General features: G+C 46.1%; 1 protein-coding gene across 12 annotated transcripts in view; it reads left to right on the top strand.

The window, feature by feature from the left end:
- The window catches only part of Foxn3 (forkhead box N3), a 389,572-nt gene extending 374,170 nt beyond the window's left edge, over positions 1-15,402 (top strand). For all 12 annotated transcript variants that reach the window (XM_042261033.2, XM_076551210.1, XM_016005406.3 and 9 more), the window contains one exon: positions 8,671-15,402. In XM_042261033.2, the coding sequence (XP_042116967.2) occupies positions 8,671-9,235 (565 nt within the window). In that variant the 3' untranslated portion in view covers positions 9,236-15,402. The remainder of the gene's footprint in view (positions 1-8,670) is intronic.
- Positions 15,403-15,934: the final 532 nt, after the last annotated feature.

Raw genomic sequence — 15,934 nt, 5'->3', positions numbered from 1 at the left:
TATTTACTATCTTTTAAAATACCCTTTATAGCTATATTCTTTTTTATTTCATTTGTATCTTCTCTTTCTGCTTGCTTGACCTTGTCATTTTTTTTCTCCCAAAGTATCATTTTATTTGATTAGTCCTGTTTTCATTGACTGTTTAAAAAGAATATTTTTATTTATATACGTGTGTCATTATGTGAGTGTGGTTGCCCAGAGACCAGAAGAGGTCATCCGGTCCTCTGGAGCTGAAGTTACAGGTGGTTGTGAGCCGATGTGTGGGTGCTGGGGATGGAACTTGGTTCTTCTGCAAGAGCAGCCCACGGTGCCTTGACAGTGGAGCCTCCTAACCAGCCTGTCACTGACTTCTGCTATTTACTTCCCTTTCTTTCTCCCTTCTGGTTTTCTTTGTATGGATTGCATACCTTTTTAAAAAATCTTTTCCTACAAAGTTTAACATTTTAATTTCCTTCAAACTACAGCCTTGTTGAATCTCACAAATCTTGCTGGATTTTATTCTCGTTATTATTCAACATTAAGTATTTTCTAATTTCCACTTTGATTTCTTCTTTGACCCATACATATTTTTAGAGGTATATATGTGACTTTCCAAACCAAGGGAGGAGGAGGAGTTTCTTAATTTTTAGTTTCCACTTTAACATTCACCATGAACTTGGATGCATGGTAATGTGAGACTTCTTTGGAATTTGATGTATTTAGGCCTAGTCTGAATGCCCTTATATATATATGACCAAGTAAGTATAGATAGATAATATACAGTACAAATCAATTTTTTAAAAGTGTTCCACATGTGCTTTTTAAAAAAAGTGTCTTTTCCATTATTTATGTATTTGTGCATGTGTTAGGTCCAGTCTACACAATAACCGTGTGTGTGATATGTGTGTGTGTGTGTGTGTGTGTGTGAGAGAGAGAGAGAGAGAGAGAGAGAGAGAGAGAGAGAGAGAGAGAGAGAGAGAGAGAGAGAGAGAGAATGTGTGAGTGATGTGTGATTGCCTGATTGTCACCAAGAGTAACATATTAAACCCCATCGCACCGTGGGTTTGGCTCTTTCTTGTAGCACTCTGGCTGTAGGAGATGTATTTTGAAGCTATCTTTTTGGAAGCATTTGTGGTGAGAACAGTTTGATCTCCCTGGCGACTCAAACATTTGTAGGTTATGACTGCATCTTACACAGCGCTCCCATAGCATGATGCAGCACTTCCGCAGCATGACACAGTGTTGTAGAATATTATTTCAAGGTGTGTTACTTTTGTTTATGCTCTGGAGCGTTTGTTCAATGATGCAAAGATGTGTTTGATTAAATAAAATTCACCTGCCGTCTGGAGGCTCAGTCAGCAACCAGCTGACAGGAAGTGGTAGGGAGGAGCCAGGTGAGAAAGGGTTTGTAAGGAGGGCCGAGGAGACGCACAGGGCTTTTTGGGGGATTCGAGCAAGGAGAGGAGGTTAGGTACTTGCTATTCAGCCTCTCTGAAGAGCAGAATTCCGTCTTAACCTTTGAATCTTGAGTTCTTTAGAGGGAGAGAGGTTTAGTTAAGTTCCCTTCGTAGCTTTGCAAGAGTTGGAGCGGAGGGAACAGAGTTGGAGCGGAGGGAACAGAGTTGGAGCGGAGGGAACGGACTTCCCTCTGGCTGCAAGGTTCCGCTGCGGGGAGCGGCAGAGCTGCGGTTGCTGATTCAGACTGCTGTGGCCTAAAAGGCAGCAACCATTTAAAAAAAGGACAGCACCCCAGCACTTCCGCAGCCTGACACAGCGCCTCTGTGCCCTTGGCTTTTCTCTGTCCTTTTGCTTTGAGTTCACCTTTTCTAAACAGCGTATTTCTTTAATCCATACTACTGTGTGCCTTTCAGGTTGGGGTTTTCAGCCCATTCTTATTAACATACTTGAATCCGTGTCTAATTTTACACAAACCCGTGTTTATCCCCAGTTTCTAGACCCTTCTGAGCATTATATAAGTTGACTTCTCCCACTTCTCACTCCATCCCCTCCTGTTAGCTGGACTGGAAGTTACTCGTCATGTTCCTGTTTTATTGTCAGTCCTAAAACTTTTGACAAGCATATCTTAGAATGGTTGATCAATATCTTTAACCTTCCGATCAATACCAAGCCTTTCGAATGTTTCCACTTCAGTTCTGGGCACCTCCCAAATGATAAATTAATTTGCCCAATACTTGGCCTCTGATGGCACTCTGGCCCGCCCCTTGGGGACCCGCCCTGCGCCCTGATGTAAAGCCTTCTTTAAGGAACAACCCCTCCTTTCTTCCTCTTCCCCTTCCTCCCTTTCTCGCCATGAGGTGTGTACACCTCCACGTTCCCTCTTTCCCTTCTTTTCTCTTCCTTCCTCTTTTCCTCCTTCCCTCTCTTTCTCTCTATTAAAATAAACTCTCCACGTGGACCTGTGTCTACATGGCGTGAATGACTTCCCACTGCTCACTCCACACAACTGCCCGTGTCTGCACGGCGTACGTGTCTCCCTCACCCACGGGGCGCCTCTCGAGCGCTGTATCATTAGTATCATTGCCACCTCTGTTTTGCTTTGGTTTGTTCTGAAGTCCATCGATCATCATTGCGCAATTCAGTCCCGATTTGCTTACATCTTCTTTGCTAGTCATTTCTTCCTACATACCAGACCTTCCATTTTAGATCATGTACATGTTTCCCAAATAATGTTCTTAGGAAGTTCCTGGAGCCTGTGGTTAATGCCGTGAACTTGTGTCTATCTCTGGTCTGAAGGTCTAGACTGGCGGGTGTTTTCTATCTCATCTTTGCCCAGTCTGGAGTCTGGAAACGGCCAGCAGTCGTCCTGCCTTGTCCTGCTGAGGAGCTGGCACTGCCAGGATGCGTTGCTGTGCTGAGCTTTGGGGTTTTGGCTGATTGGTTAGGTTGTGTTGTTTGTGTCTAGCTATCCTTTCTGGTTTTGGCTAACTGGTTAGGTTGTGTTGGTTAGTTAGTTGATTTCTTTGGGGATTTTTTTTGTGACCTATATTGTTTGTTTCTTGCCTTACCTTTTTTTTTCTTTTTTGATGGTGGTAGGTAGGTGTGTATTTCATTGTTTATCCTGATAGCATGTGTTGGCTTTTTGAGTCCAAAAACAGGTACCTTCTTTCTGATTTAGAAAATTCTCAGCTGTTAATTTTGGTATTACATCTTCTAGTGCTTTCTTAGCCCTCTAAAATTCCAGCTCAATTTATGTGAAAATTTCTTGTGTTTGTTTGTTTAAGGCATAGTCTCACAGCAAAGGTTGACCTTGAGATCTCTATGTAGGTAGGTAAAGATGACCTTGAACTCCTGACCTCTTTGTATCTACACAAGAGCTAGGATTGTAGGCGTGTGCCAGCACACACAGGTATTTTGGAGCCTGGAGCTCATGGGTTGGGCTAGACTGTTTAGGAAGCCCTGGGGATCCTCCCATGTCCACCCCTGCCCCCAGCACTGGGATTACAGACAGATTCCTAGCTCCCAGCTTCTGCATAGGTGTTGAACACGCCCTTGTGACTTAGCCTTCTCCTCAGCACCAGTGCCCAGTGTTTACACTCAGTCCAGCCCTCTCACCGTGCCTCCCACCTCTTAGCCACACTCGGCTCCATATTGTATCATTTATTTTTCAGTCCATAAGAGACGGTCTTGTGCATAGCCCCGGCTGTCCAGGAGCTCACTGCACTCGGTCTCAGCCCCCTGACACCAGGGTTACAGGACTGGTGACCTCCTCTGGCTCTTCTTTTGTTAATTTGAAATAGTAACCTCATACCCTCAGCTCAGCACTCTCTACAGTTAGAGTTCTGCAGTTGTTTCTCTGCTGTCTCTCGCTTATAATATTGCATTTCCCTTGTGCTTAATGGTTTTTAAAATATGAACCTAGGTTCTGTGCACGCTAATTAGTTGGAATTCTCTGTGGTTGGATTTGAAGTGCACTCTTCCAGAGAAGATTTGCTTTTTCAAACTTGTGGAAGCCTGCGGGAATGATGGGCTTGAGTCCACTTTAACTCCCTTGGAGCCACCATAAAACCCATGAAGCTGACAAAATCAGTTTCCCATCCCGGCTTCTCTTTCCCCCTCCGCGGGTCTGGGCTTTTGCCCCAGTCCTGGGGTAGATATTTGTTCCAGGGAAAGCCTGGCTTCCTGATTCACCCGTTGCTCACATTTCAAGTTATTTTTAAAATTATAGGTTGGGATGGGCGGGTACGTGTTTGTCTTTGTGGGTCACTAAGATTGCCCCTTGTTTCATGTGTTATTTTTTCAAATGTGTGTGATGATGAGTGTGCATGTGTATGGTTCCCATTCAGGGATCAGAGGACAGCTCTGGTTCTTTCAATCCCCAGGGTTCTGGGGATAAAACTCAGGCTGTCGACTTTGCACGACCCTCCCCATATTTCCTAGTGAACTCAGAATGCCTTTAAAAACCGTTGCTCTACTGTATCTGAAGTCATCCGTATTGTAGTCAGGGAAGCTGTTTCTAAACGTATCTCCCTCGCCACCTGGTCCAGTACAAGCCTCTCTCCCGGCCCTATCTCTCTGCTTGTGGTTGTTTTGGTGGAAAAGCATTGCAGTGTCTCGGGGGCCCCCACTTCTGTGACCCTTACATTAATAATTCTGTCTGCTTTTCACACTTGGCAAGAGGTCAGAGTCTTCAGGTTAATGCCTAGCGCACCAGCTCTTCCAAATGACAGCCAGTAGGTTTAAAACTGTTCATTCCATGGAGAACCCATGGGTACCAGGTATCTCAGTGGTTCTCAACCTTCCTAATGCTGTGACCCCTTAATACAGTTCTCCATGTTGTGGTGACTCCCCCAAATCATGAAATTATTTTCATTGCTACTTCACGGCTATAATTTTTCTACTGTAAATGTCTATGTTTTCTGATGGTCTTTGGGGACTTTCAAAGGTGTTGTGACCCACAGGTTGAGAACCATTGAAGTAACCTATGCCATTTAAGTAGGATGGAACAAGCATTAACTGTAAGGAAAGCGGTAATCAGCATAGGCCTGCACCTCGGCTTCTTGGTTACAAATACTGATCATTTTTGGCTTGAGCTACTGTGAGATCTCACTTCTTTTATTTCCCATGGAGTTTGAAAAAGGTGGACAAGCTTGCAGGTTTGAGATTGAGAGTACATGGCTTTGTTGGGCCTATGGTTTAAACTCTTCAGGGCCTGGGAAAGTCAAGTGACTTTTACGTATACTACTCTGTGGTCACTGTGAAGATCACGACTCAAAATTCAGCTAATGCTGAGAAACTGCAGGCATTTCAACTGTATCAAATGTTAACTGGAATGAATGGTTCGGGGTTTGGGTTTTGGCTTGGGGGCGGAGACGGTAGTTAGAAATACACCTTCCAACAAGTTCAGGATGGCTGCTTTCTTTTAAGCATTTGGTGTCCTGTAGTGACAACCCCCTGCAGCAGGAGGCCTTTGGCGCCAGCTCCGTGCAGCTGGCCTACGCCACCGTGAGTCACTTTGCACCAGGTTATTAATAATCGAAGGAGCTTGTCACTCCCAGCAGAGTTTGGTGTGTAGTTTATGGATTATAAACCCGTGCTGAAATCTTAGAGAAAGTTAATTTCATTAAGTACGAATGAGATCCGGCTATCTTCCAGTTCTCACGCCCTAAAGGTGCACCAGTATGCCAGCCTTCAGCCAGAGGTTCCTGGCAGGCGTTTGTACTGGTTCCCTGTCTGCACAGTACACATCCTTCAGGGGACTTTGGGGAGGTGTTTTAAGTTCCAGTTGAACCATCTAGTTTTGGGTTTGTTTGTTTGTTTTCATGACAGGGATTCTCTGTGTAGAACCGGCTGTCCTAGAACTCACTCTGTAGACCAGGCTGGCCTTGAACTCACAGCGATCCATCCACCTACCTCTGCTTCCCGAGTGCTCTGATTAAAGGAATGCGCCACCACTGCCCCACCTGAACCATCTAGGTTTGAGTACTAGCAAGACTAGTACTCAGTTATGGGAGGGGTCTTGGGATTCTTTGCGATTTTGTTTATCTGTAGAAGGCTGAACTGGGTGATACAGACCCACTGCCATAGGTCAGCTGTTCTAGGTAGTCCCCTCCAGAGCATAGGATCCAGGACCATAGAATACCCCCTTTCTGCTCTCCTTATCTACATGGGTTCTCCTTCAGAAGAGGGTGTCCACTTAAAACACTAAGTTATCAGGTTTGAAGTCTGTCTTTCATGGCTTCCTTTCTGACATTTTCCCATCCACCTTCAAACTTTTCATTAAAAAGAAAGCATACCTACAAGGAAAAAAGGGGGGGGGGGGGAAACACACCGAACATGGCCCCTTAACCAGACCCACTAAACTAGACAGTAATGTAGATGTAACCAATCGTCTTATTAAAATAAGAAACACAGAGCCAATGTAAAAGAGAAAGCCAAGAGGTCAGAGCTCAGAGCTAAAAATCTTACCTCCTGCAGTGCTCCTAGCTTCTCCGAGAGAGAGCTTCTTCCTGTTTGTCTGTCTTTTAAATAGTCTTTCTGTTCTGCCTTCTCATTGGTTGTAAACCCAACCACATGACTGCCTCGTCACTGCCTGTAAGTACCGCCCTCCAGGTCTTAAAGGTGTATGTCTCCAATACTGGCTGTATCCCTGAACACACAGAAATCTACCTAGCTCTTCTAACCACCACGCTCTTGCTATGGCTCTAATAGCTCTGACCCCAGGGCAACTTTATTTATTAACATACAATTAAAATCACATTTCAGTACAAATAAAATATCACCATACAGTAAGTCATGGGTCCTTGCGCTACTCCTGCCCGGGCTCCTGGTTTTCTCCCTCCTGGTGTTTGCTCAGCTAAGGGCCACACTCTGCTGACCTCTGCTACTGAGTCCGTAAGTCCCGGGTTACTGTAAAACGTAAGGATTTGGGACTGGGAGATGGCTGAGCAGATAAAGGTACGTGCTCAATAAGCCTGACAACCCCAGCGTAATCCCCAGAAACCATACAAAGCAAAAGAGACAGAAGGTCTCCATAACGTTGCCCTCTGACCTCCACATTTGTACACACACACACACACACACACACACACACACACACACACACACTGAACTTTTTTTAAAGAAGGGTTCATAATGGAATTGATTTGTTAAAAGCCAACCATAGCCCAGTTCCCTTGTCCAAATGTATTTGGGTTCCCTAAGAAACTGTTTCATATTTAATAGAATTTTGGTTTTTGTTTCACAGTATCTATGCTCAACAACAAAAAACCCGGGAAAACATATATGAGATCTGGGTTTTTTACCTGCTTTGGATAACTATTGAGAGCTAACTACACAACTAATCCCACTTACCATGTATGCTTGCTAACACTCTCCAGTAGTCTCTGCCAGCAATGCTCCTGCGCCAGTGCACAGCCAAGAAAGGGAATCTCCAGGGTGCCGGGGAGGGGGTGAGGTGGGCCTGAAGCAAGCCCCTGACGGATTCCTCTCCTAGGACCTCTCATCTCTGCGCTGGGTCCTATAACCCTTCTGACAGGCAAACGAAACTCTCCAGGAGATGCACCCTGGGAAGTGGTCCCCTTGGCAGGAGAGGAGAGTTAGGAAATGACAGTGAGCGACCCCGGAGAATCTCTGAGCCAGCCTGGTGCACCATCTCATCATACCTTTTTTTTTTTTTTTTTGCCAGAATGTTCCCTGAGCACCCATCCCTGTTCCTTCTCCCTTTGACTATAAGTCACCCATGCCTCCCTCATACTTCCACCTACCCTGAGCATCTGCTGTGTGCCAGACACGTCAGGAAGGCAACAGGACAGTCCCTCTCCCTGCCTCCCAGGGAGGAGACATAAAGTGGCCAGTGGCCTCCCACACATAAAGATACACAACCCCAAACGTGACCCAGGGCTTGGTGGGTGCTGGGAGAGCTGATGAGATGTTCTAACCGGGAGCCGTGGTACAGGGAATTGAGGGAGAAAGCTGCTCCAAGTGATGTTAGCTGAGCTCTTCTATTTTGGTTTCAATCCCGACTCTGTCTTACCGTGTGGCTTTCGTAAGTCGCCAAACTTTGTAGCACTCACCTCTGACCCGTGTGAAATAAGGAGGCTACGGTCTACTTGATGGAGTTAAACCAGGCTGTGGGCTCCGCAGGGCATCTGTTGGTGGGGAGCTCAAGACACAGTAACTTACCGCCCTCTCCTCCGCGAACCAGCCCTGACTTATGTTCTGTTAGATGCCGGGATCTCCATTAACAGCTCCCCTGGGTCCCCTCTCTTACATGCTCAGCGAATGCCAGCAGATTGAATGGGAGAGAGGATGCCTGAGTGAGTCGCTGTCACCACAGGGCAGGGCTCTGCTGCGTGTTATGTTTAGCCTCATGACGAATGCCACCTCATGCAGCAGTTCCAGAAGAGACGAGGCCAGCAAGCATCGGCTGGTGGTGTCTTACTCCATGGGGCTGGGGCTAGTGTGTAAAAGAAAGATTCCTCTGCCCTCTGTCATCACCTCAAAGTATTGTTTTGACAACTCGGACTCCTGGGTTAAGTGAAAGTGTCAGCGGGGGTGGGGTGGGAGGGTGAGGGGGTGAGGAGGTGGGGAGGGATAGGCAGGAAAGACAAGGGTGGGGATCAGGGCTGAACGGCGGAGCTCACGCACCTGTTAGCCATGTTTTGCAGGAGCCCAGCTACCCCGAGTCTTCCCCGGGGAAGATGTAATGTGTCGTTTCCTCTCCATCTGCAGGAGTAGCATCACCAGTTGCCGGGTGCGGACTGAGAGTGAGCCGCCCTGTGGCTCCCCGGTGGTCAGTGGCGATCCCAAGGAGGATCACAACTACAGCAGTGCCAAGTCCTCCAATGCTCGAAGCACGTCTCCCGCCAGCGACTCCGTCTCCTCCTCCTCCTCTTCCTCCTCCTCCTCCTCCTCAGCTGATGACCACTACGAGTTTGCCACGAAGGGGAGCCAGGAGGGCAGTGAGGGAAGCTTCCAGAGCCACGAGAGCCACAGCGAGACGGAGGAGGACGACAGGAAACCCAGCCAGAAGGAGGCCAAGGATGCCCTGGGGGACAGCGGCTATGCGTCCCAGCACAAGAAGCGACAGCACTTCGCCAAGGCCAGGAAGGTCCCCAGTGACACCCTGCCCCTCAAAAAGAGACGCACAGAAAAACCCCCCGAGAGCGACGATGAGGAGATGAAAGAGGCGGCCGGTTCGCTGCTGCACTTGGCAGGGATCCGGTCCTGTTTGAACAACATCACCAATCGGACGGCCAAGGGGCAGAAAGAGCAAAAGGAAACCACAAAAAATTGAAACAAGTCTCTGATTTGTTTTGAACTTACGGCCATTTGGTTTCAGCATGTCAGGAGATTTCTAATGATTTGTGGCAATATCAGCAATTTTTTTTCTTTTTCTTTTTTTCCTTTTTGTTGGTTTGGTTTTCTTTTCTTTCTTTCTTTTTTTTCTTTGTTAATTTGCCCCCCACTCCTTTGTTTTGGGACCCTTAAGAATTTTATGTTTAAAGGAGATTGAAGCCATAGAACTCATATTGACACTCAGCCGTTTTACAAAAGCTTTTCTTTATCTGAAGACAAAAAAAAAAACCGAAAGGAAAAAAAAAAAAGCCAAAATTAACCATTGCTTCCTGCAGCCTGTCAGAAGCCTGTGGCTGAACCCACAGGGGGATGTCAACATTAATGTCACAGGAACACTCCTGCGCCACCTAGGAGGCACACGTGCAGAATGATCACACTCAGGCCAACCCTTAGGTTTAAAAGGTCAGTTGTGTTCGGAATGGAACTGGGGAGCAATTGCAGAGGCTGAAGAGCCCCGTGCCCCCCTTGGGACAGTTACTCTAAGGGTAACACCATGCTCTGGCCCTGGTGTCCTCCTGTGCCAGAAACACCAACGGCATTGCCATATAGCAAGCCCAGGGCTCGGCTGCCAGTCCTCTGTGCTGCTTAAGCTAGAACCTGGTCCGTCTCACAAGCCGACTGCCAGACTGTTGGTGTACATCGGGTGTCAGTAACTAAGGAGGGACAGGGAGAATCCTTAGAGCCATTGCTCACCGCTCAATTCTGCTCTATATTAAGACTTTCCAAAAGCCATAAGCCTGAAGGTTGGCCCTGAGCATGCACACACGCACACGCGCACACATGCACACACATGAGACTTACAGATGATGCAGAAAACAGGCTCTGTCCTTTTAACTGCCCCAGTGAAAAGCAATCATTCCCAAGACATGACAGTAGCTGTTAAGAAAGCAAAAATGGTATAGATTCTTTCCCATCACAACAATCTGATCCAAGCTGGGGGGCGGGGGGAGGGGTGCTGCAGAAACTGCCATTAGTATTGTGGTGTCTTTTTAAGAAGTTAAAGAAGCATTGATGGACACGAACAGCAAAATCATGGCAAACAATACAACTCCTATATTGCCCTCAAAAAAGGGTTTGCAATTAATGTCAGGATTCATTTTTTGCAAGAAAAATAAAAATAAAAAACATAAAAAAAAAAAATCAGTGATTTTCACATTCAGCCAGTGTAGCCAGCAGAAATTTCTGATCCACGATGCATGGATTCCTTTGAAGAAAAGAAAAAAAAAAGAAAAAGGAAAAAAAAAATTACAAAAACAAACTTTTTTTTATTAAAAAATAACAAAGTTCTTGTAAGGTAAATAATGTATTTAGCATGAAGCATGAATTATTTTCATATAAATATAGAAAATAGAGAGAAGGCTATGCCTCTAATTTTTAAGCCCTTAGGCTTAGAGGTTCTTTTGTTCTTTTTTTTTCTTTTCCTTTTTTTTTCTTTTCTTTTTTTCTTTCTTTTTTTTTTGTTGTTATTTTGTTTTGGTTTTTTGAAGCAGGTGTTTAAGGTTTAACCTTCTTCAGGGACAAACTCTGACTGTTGGGGAACTTACTCTGCAATATAAATTATCTTCATACTCTGGTAGGGCTTGGATGGTTGAGCTCTATACTGCCTTGTCCACACTCAGCCCCGACCCCCTCTGATTCTCTACTGAAGAGTGTGTCCTTCCCTTTGTCTGTATGTGTTTAACATGACGCAATAATTCGAGGGCAAACTTAGTGTGTATGATAGAATCAAGAGAATTATGGGACGCTTACTTGAGAAAAATCATTACCGTGATTTGGTTCTAGGAAAAAGGCAGTGAATAATTATGCAAATTCACCAGAAGAAGGGGAAACATGCTAATGGGCCTTATTGGGTGAGGGTAAGAGATAGGGTACATGGGTAGGAGGAAGTAAGTGATAATGGGCTTGGATGGGCCCGCCCTCCATGTCTTACGGGGACAGTGAGATTTCGCAGTGAGAAGGGGGCTGGCCCTCTCTGCCTCTTCAGCAGTAACCGCCCTGGGACTAAGACCACCTAGACAGTGAGAGCTGAATAACAACCAGACCATGTCACACAAGCCAGAAACTCCAGTTACCTTTGCCAAGAAAGTGTTTTTCCTTGAGGTCTAAAGAGAAATCCCTAAAACAATATGGCCTTCCATCCAAATGGAACTATTAAAAAACGAAAACACTACCATGGCTCAGGGTCAGATGTTTGGGAGAGGGAGAAAACTGAGGTGACCTTGGACTTTTGAAACAGGGCAGTCATGGGCCTTTTTAAAGCTATGTCCACCTGTCTGAACCAGGTACCATGGCAACTGCATCAGCCTGGGAGGAAAGATGTGTTATCTGGTGCATTTCTCCCTACCTAACCTGAAGGCAGCTTCAGAAAGGAGGAGGGGTGGGGTGGGGAGGACCCCCCACTTTAGGGCAGACTAGATTTACCCCCACCTGTCTGTCCCTGAGCCTGCCCTCTCAACATGGGGATTCAGGGTTAGATGAGAGGGCAGGTGTGGTTTTTTTCCAGTGCTCTGATCCCTCTTTGTCCACAAACCTCTGACACCCTATAAGCCATCCACAGCTCTGGAACCTGAGCCACACTTAGATTTCTGTTGTCACCTAACCAAGTCCAAAAGACCACCCTCCCAACCCCCAAGATGGTGAGACTCAGACCTCTCCTGAAGGTGAAGGTAAGCGCTCGCTCGCTCGCTTGCTCACTCACTCGCTCGCTGGGCACTGTTTCTGGCAGGGGACTTCTTCCAGTGAAAACCCCCCACGTGGGCTGTCTCCCCTCGTTTTCTTTTCCCGAAGGGGCAGAGGCCTCTTTCAGAGATAACAAGATGCAGTGTGTGTGTGATTTACTTTTCTGATCTCGCGGAGATCTAGGAAACTATCTTCTACAAGTGTGTTCTGAACCCCAGAACCACTCTTTGCATAAATACCTCATCGGGCAGCTTTCTAAGTGTTATTTTCCTGAGCCTCCCTTGGCGCCTTTGTTGGAATTTTCTGGAAGACTTGTTGGGGAAACTTTAGTAAGGGTACTTTTTCTATTTTCCTTCTGTTTTGGGAGGCATATACATTATGCATAACCAAAACAATGGCTCAATTGTGTTTAACTCTGTATTTTGACTGTTGAGGCGAAAACAAAGTTATCAATGTGTATGTGGACGTTTGTAGCGAAGTCTGCCGAATGAGGCTGTCCGTGTCCTTAACAAGCCAAGGGGCAAGAGGCACCCTCTCTTTCCCCTCCCCCAAGAGCAGTAGAGAATTTAAGCACAAGCCTATTTGTGAAAGAATATTTTGCTTAAGTGTAATTCACTTTAGTCTTGGACTTCCTTCCCAATCGTCAGGTGTTCTTTTAGCTTTCAAACTAGCCTGTGTATCCATTAGTCTGACAGACCACCTGAGCATCGTTAAAGGGGTGTGGTGTTCTTCTTTGTGGTTCATGTGTCGTTCCAGGATCTCATGTACTCACATGGGGCAGGGGGGGAGGGGGAGACGGGGAACTCTAGCAATATTTACAGATGCTTTGGAAACAGCAGTGAACACACACATCGGCACCGTGGCGTCGCGACCGCTGTCTGTTGGCCCTCAGACGCATTTAAGAGGAGAGACAGTGGCTTTCTTTTCTTAGGTGAAATGGACATTTTATCCTCCTCTGGGTTGTCGTCTTTCTCCGGGACTTTGTGGAAAGGGTTCGCATCATAGATTTTTCTTTCTGATAATATCATAAGCTCCTACTTCCCTCCTCTCTCCAGTCAGTGTATTTTTCAAGAGTTCTTTTGATAAAGCTGGCTCTCTGAAATTAAAGCTGAACCAAACCCGCATGTGTAAGGAAACCGTGGTCAGGACACCTGAAGCAGCAGGTCTCCATTCTTGGCTGGGTCTTTAAGGAGGAATGGGTCGATGCCCTTTCCCAAGAATGGATTTTCTTTCTTGTCGCGCCCTTCGGCACGTCTAGTGCTTTCTGTTCAGAGCGGTTCCTACCACGGAACATTCTAGAAGGAGTATTGCACTCAGTGGTGCCCAGGCAAGAGAGAATGGCTTTGGTGCCCAGCCTAAGAGTCCAACACAGCAGGCCCATGCTCAGCACCCCAAGCCACCAATTTGGGTTTCAGTGGTGCCACTCCGGGACCTCCAGCCTCTCGGGGTGGGGTGGGAGGGCTACGACATGATGCCAGAGTTAGGCACAAGTGACCTGCGTGGGAGGTTTTTCCCATATCTAGGATTAGACTGAATTTAGTGCGATTTCTCTTCCCATTTCAAACCTTATTCAGGTTGGGACTCATTTCTTTCTGGTGGATCACAGCTGCCCAGATGTTGCAATTGATTTCTTTGTTTCTATAGAGAAGTCCTTTTCTTTCATCTTCAGAAGCTTTGTTTTGTTATTATTATTAATTATTATTATTTGCCACCAAAAGAAAACATTGGAACCTATGTCCCCTCTTGATTGTGACTTGCCAGTGTTGACAGTTCAGTCCTTCGTGTTGTAGATCCCAGCCCACCAGTACTATATCAAACACTGTTAGGCACATGATGCAGCACTGTGATCTAATTTAAATAATACTTTTTTATTATTTATACTACTATATATAATATACATCAACACTTTTGCTATATAACCTACGTGATAAACCCTTTTTAGTTACCTGTCGGACTAGACTTCGGTTTCTATTGGAGTTAACACAGTTACAGAATTGTAATGGTGTCTTCTTTTTTTTTTTTTTAATTTTTTTTTCCTTTGTAATGGAATGTGTAAATCAAAGTATATACATTGTGTGGTGTTCCTGTTTCTTGGGATGTCATGAGGAGTTACACACGGCATTCAGTGTTCTGTATAGACCTGCCCACCTTTGTGAATTCATCTGTTAACCCATCTTCGTTTGAGAGCGCGCCGGCCATGGTGGCTATAACTCCCAGGGTCCTCTCCCTGCTGGCTATTCTTGAATTAAGCACAGACTCGTCCACTCGGTTGCTTTATCATGAATCATGGGTGTGACTCGGTCTCTCTTCCACACTTCAGCAAACCAGTGCTGGCTTCACTGACCAAAAATTAAGGAAGGAAAACACCACTTTAAAAAAAAAAAAAAAGCGATCCACCTTTTCATGGCCGAAACGGATGTCTATGGTGCTGCCGAGCTTCTGGAATCAGACCGCTGTGGAGTGATCATTTCTGATTTGCTGTGGGATGCTCACAAGTACCCTTCCTGTCTTGTTAGTGTTGAAATCTCGACTCGTGGTGTGAGATCTGTACGGCAGTGTTTCTCCACTGTTCCATTTGCAGAAGCGGAGAACATGCCTTCTCTGCCCTTTTGCAAATAATCCATACTCCATATTGGATTCTCAGAAGACTTCGATATGGTGATCCTGTCAAACCTAGAAATTGTATTTTATCTTTTCACACCTGATTTCCCCCTCTTTCCCCTGTGTTCGAGGAAACAGCACACTTCCTGTTGTGGATGCGTTCACCATTTCCCGAGTCCGTGTGTTGAAGCCACCCAAGGCCATAGCTGGCTGGTCCCACACCACTGTCCTCACTGCCTGTACACCATGGTGAACACGGGGGTGGAAAAGTATCTGTGTGTGTCCGGGAAACAGCTCCGTGGACATTTTCTTAGTGCTCTGATTCTGTAACATTTCTGAGTTTTGTTTTAATTTTACAGAAAACACAACCACAGTGATAACGCAGTGAGAAGACCGAGAGGTTTGTGGCTGAATCTTAGGGTCACTCGACCTTTCCAGGCCAACAGATCTACAAGGCCAAATTAATTTACAAGAGTAATAATTTCTTCAGAAGCCAATTTTTTTTTTCTGTATTTCTGTATGAAACTGCCAATATCATGAACAGAAGGGGAGAATTACAAGGGAGAAGGAAAGTGAGGTTCGGTGGTGCTTGCACCCTGCCTAAAGCAGCAGTGTGGAGATGGCGCCACCAGCCGAGCTCGGGGGACGTGGTGTTGCTTGGGAGGGATCCATACAGCATTTTGCGTTCTTCATGTGTAATCATATTGCCAAAGACAAACTACTTCATCATTTATTGTAAATAACACTTCCCCAGACCTACCATAAAGTTTCTGTGATGTATCGTCTTCCAGTTGCAATAAAAATTACTGAGTTGCATCAATTGAAGATGAGCGTTGCGTGTTGTGTAAGCACTGAGCCATAGAAGAGGTCGCGAGCGCGTGCGTGCGTGCGTGCGTGCGTGCGTGTGTGTGTGTGTGGTGGGTGCAGGCCTGTGCTGTGCAGAGGCCAGAAGTTGATACCTTCCTTGATAAATCTCTGTTTTAATGTGTATTGTGTCTGCGTTTGTATGCCAGGTGTTTGTGGAGGCCAGAGGGGAGCATCAGGTGCCCGGGCGCTGGAGTAACAGGAGGCTCTAAGTTGCCCAACACAGGGGCTGGAAACCAAACTTGGATCCTCTGGGAGACACTTGACCTCTTGAGACAGGGCCTGTCACTGCACCTGAAGCGCACCAGCTAGCTAGGCTGGCTTGCCACAAAGCTCGGGGAGCCCTCTGTTCCTGCCTAGGGTTAGGAGCACTGTACTCAGCTGTCTAGGCTGGCACAGTAGGCTGTTTACCACCTGAGTCGTCTCCTGAGTCCTGAGACACTCCATTCTGTTTCTAATCCATATAGCTTATCTGTGCAGTTTTCTGTCTGGT

The sequence above is a fragment of the Peromyscus maniculatus genome, chromosome 14 (genome assembly GCF_049852395.1).
Source record: "Peromyscus maniculatus bairdii isolate BWxNUB_F1_BW_parent chromosome 14, HU_Pman_BW_mat_3.1, whole genome shotgun sequence".
NCBI lineage: Eukaryota > Metazoa > Chordata > Mammalia > Rodentia > Cricetidae > Peromyscus > Peromyscus maniculatus.
This window is presented reverse-complemented; position numbering and strand designations above follow the sequence as displayed.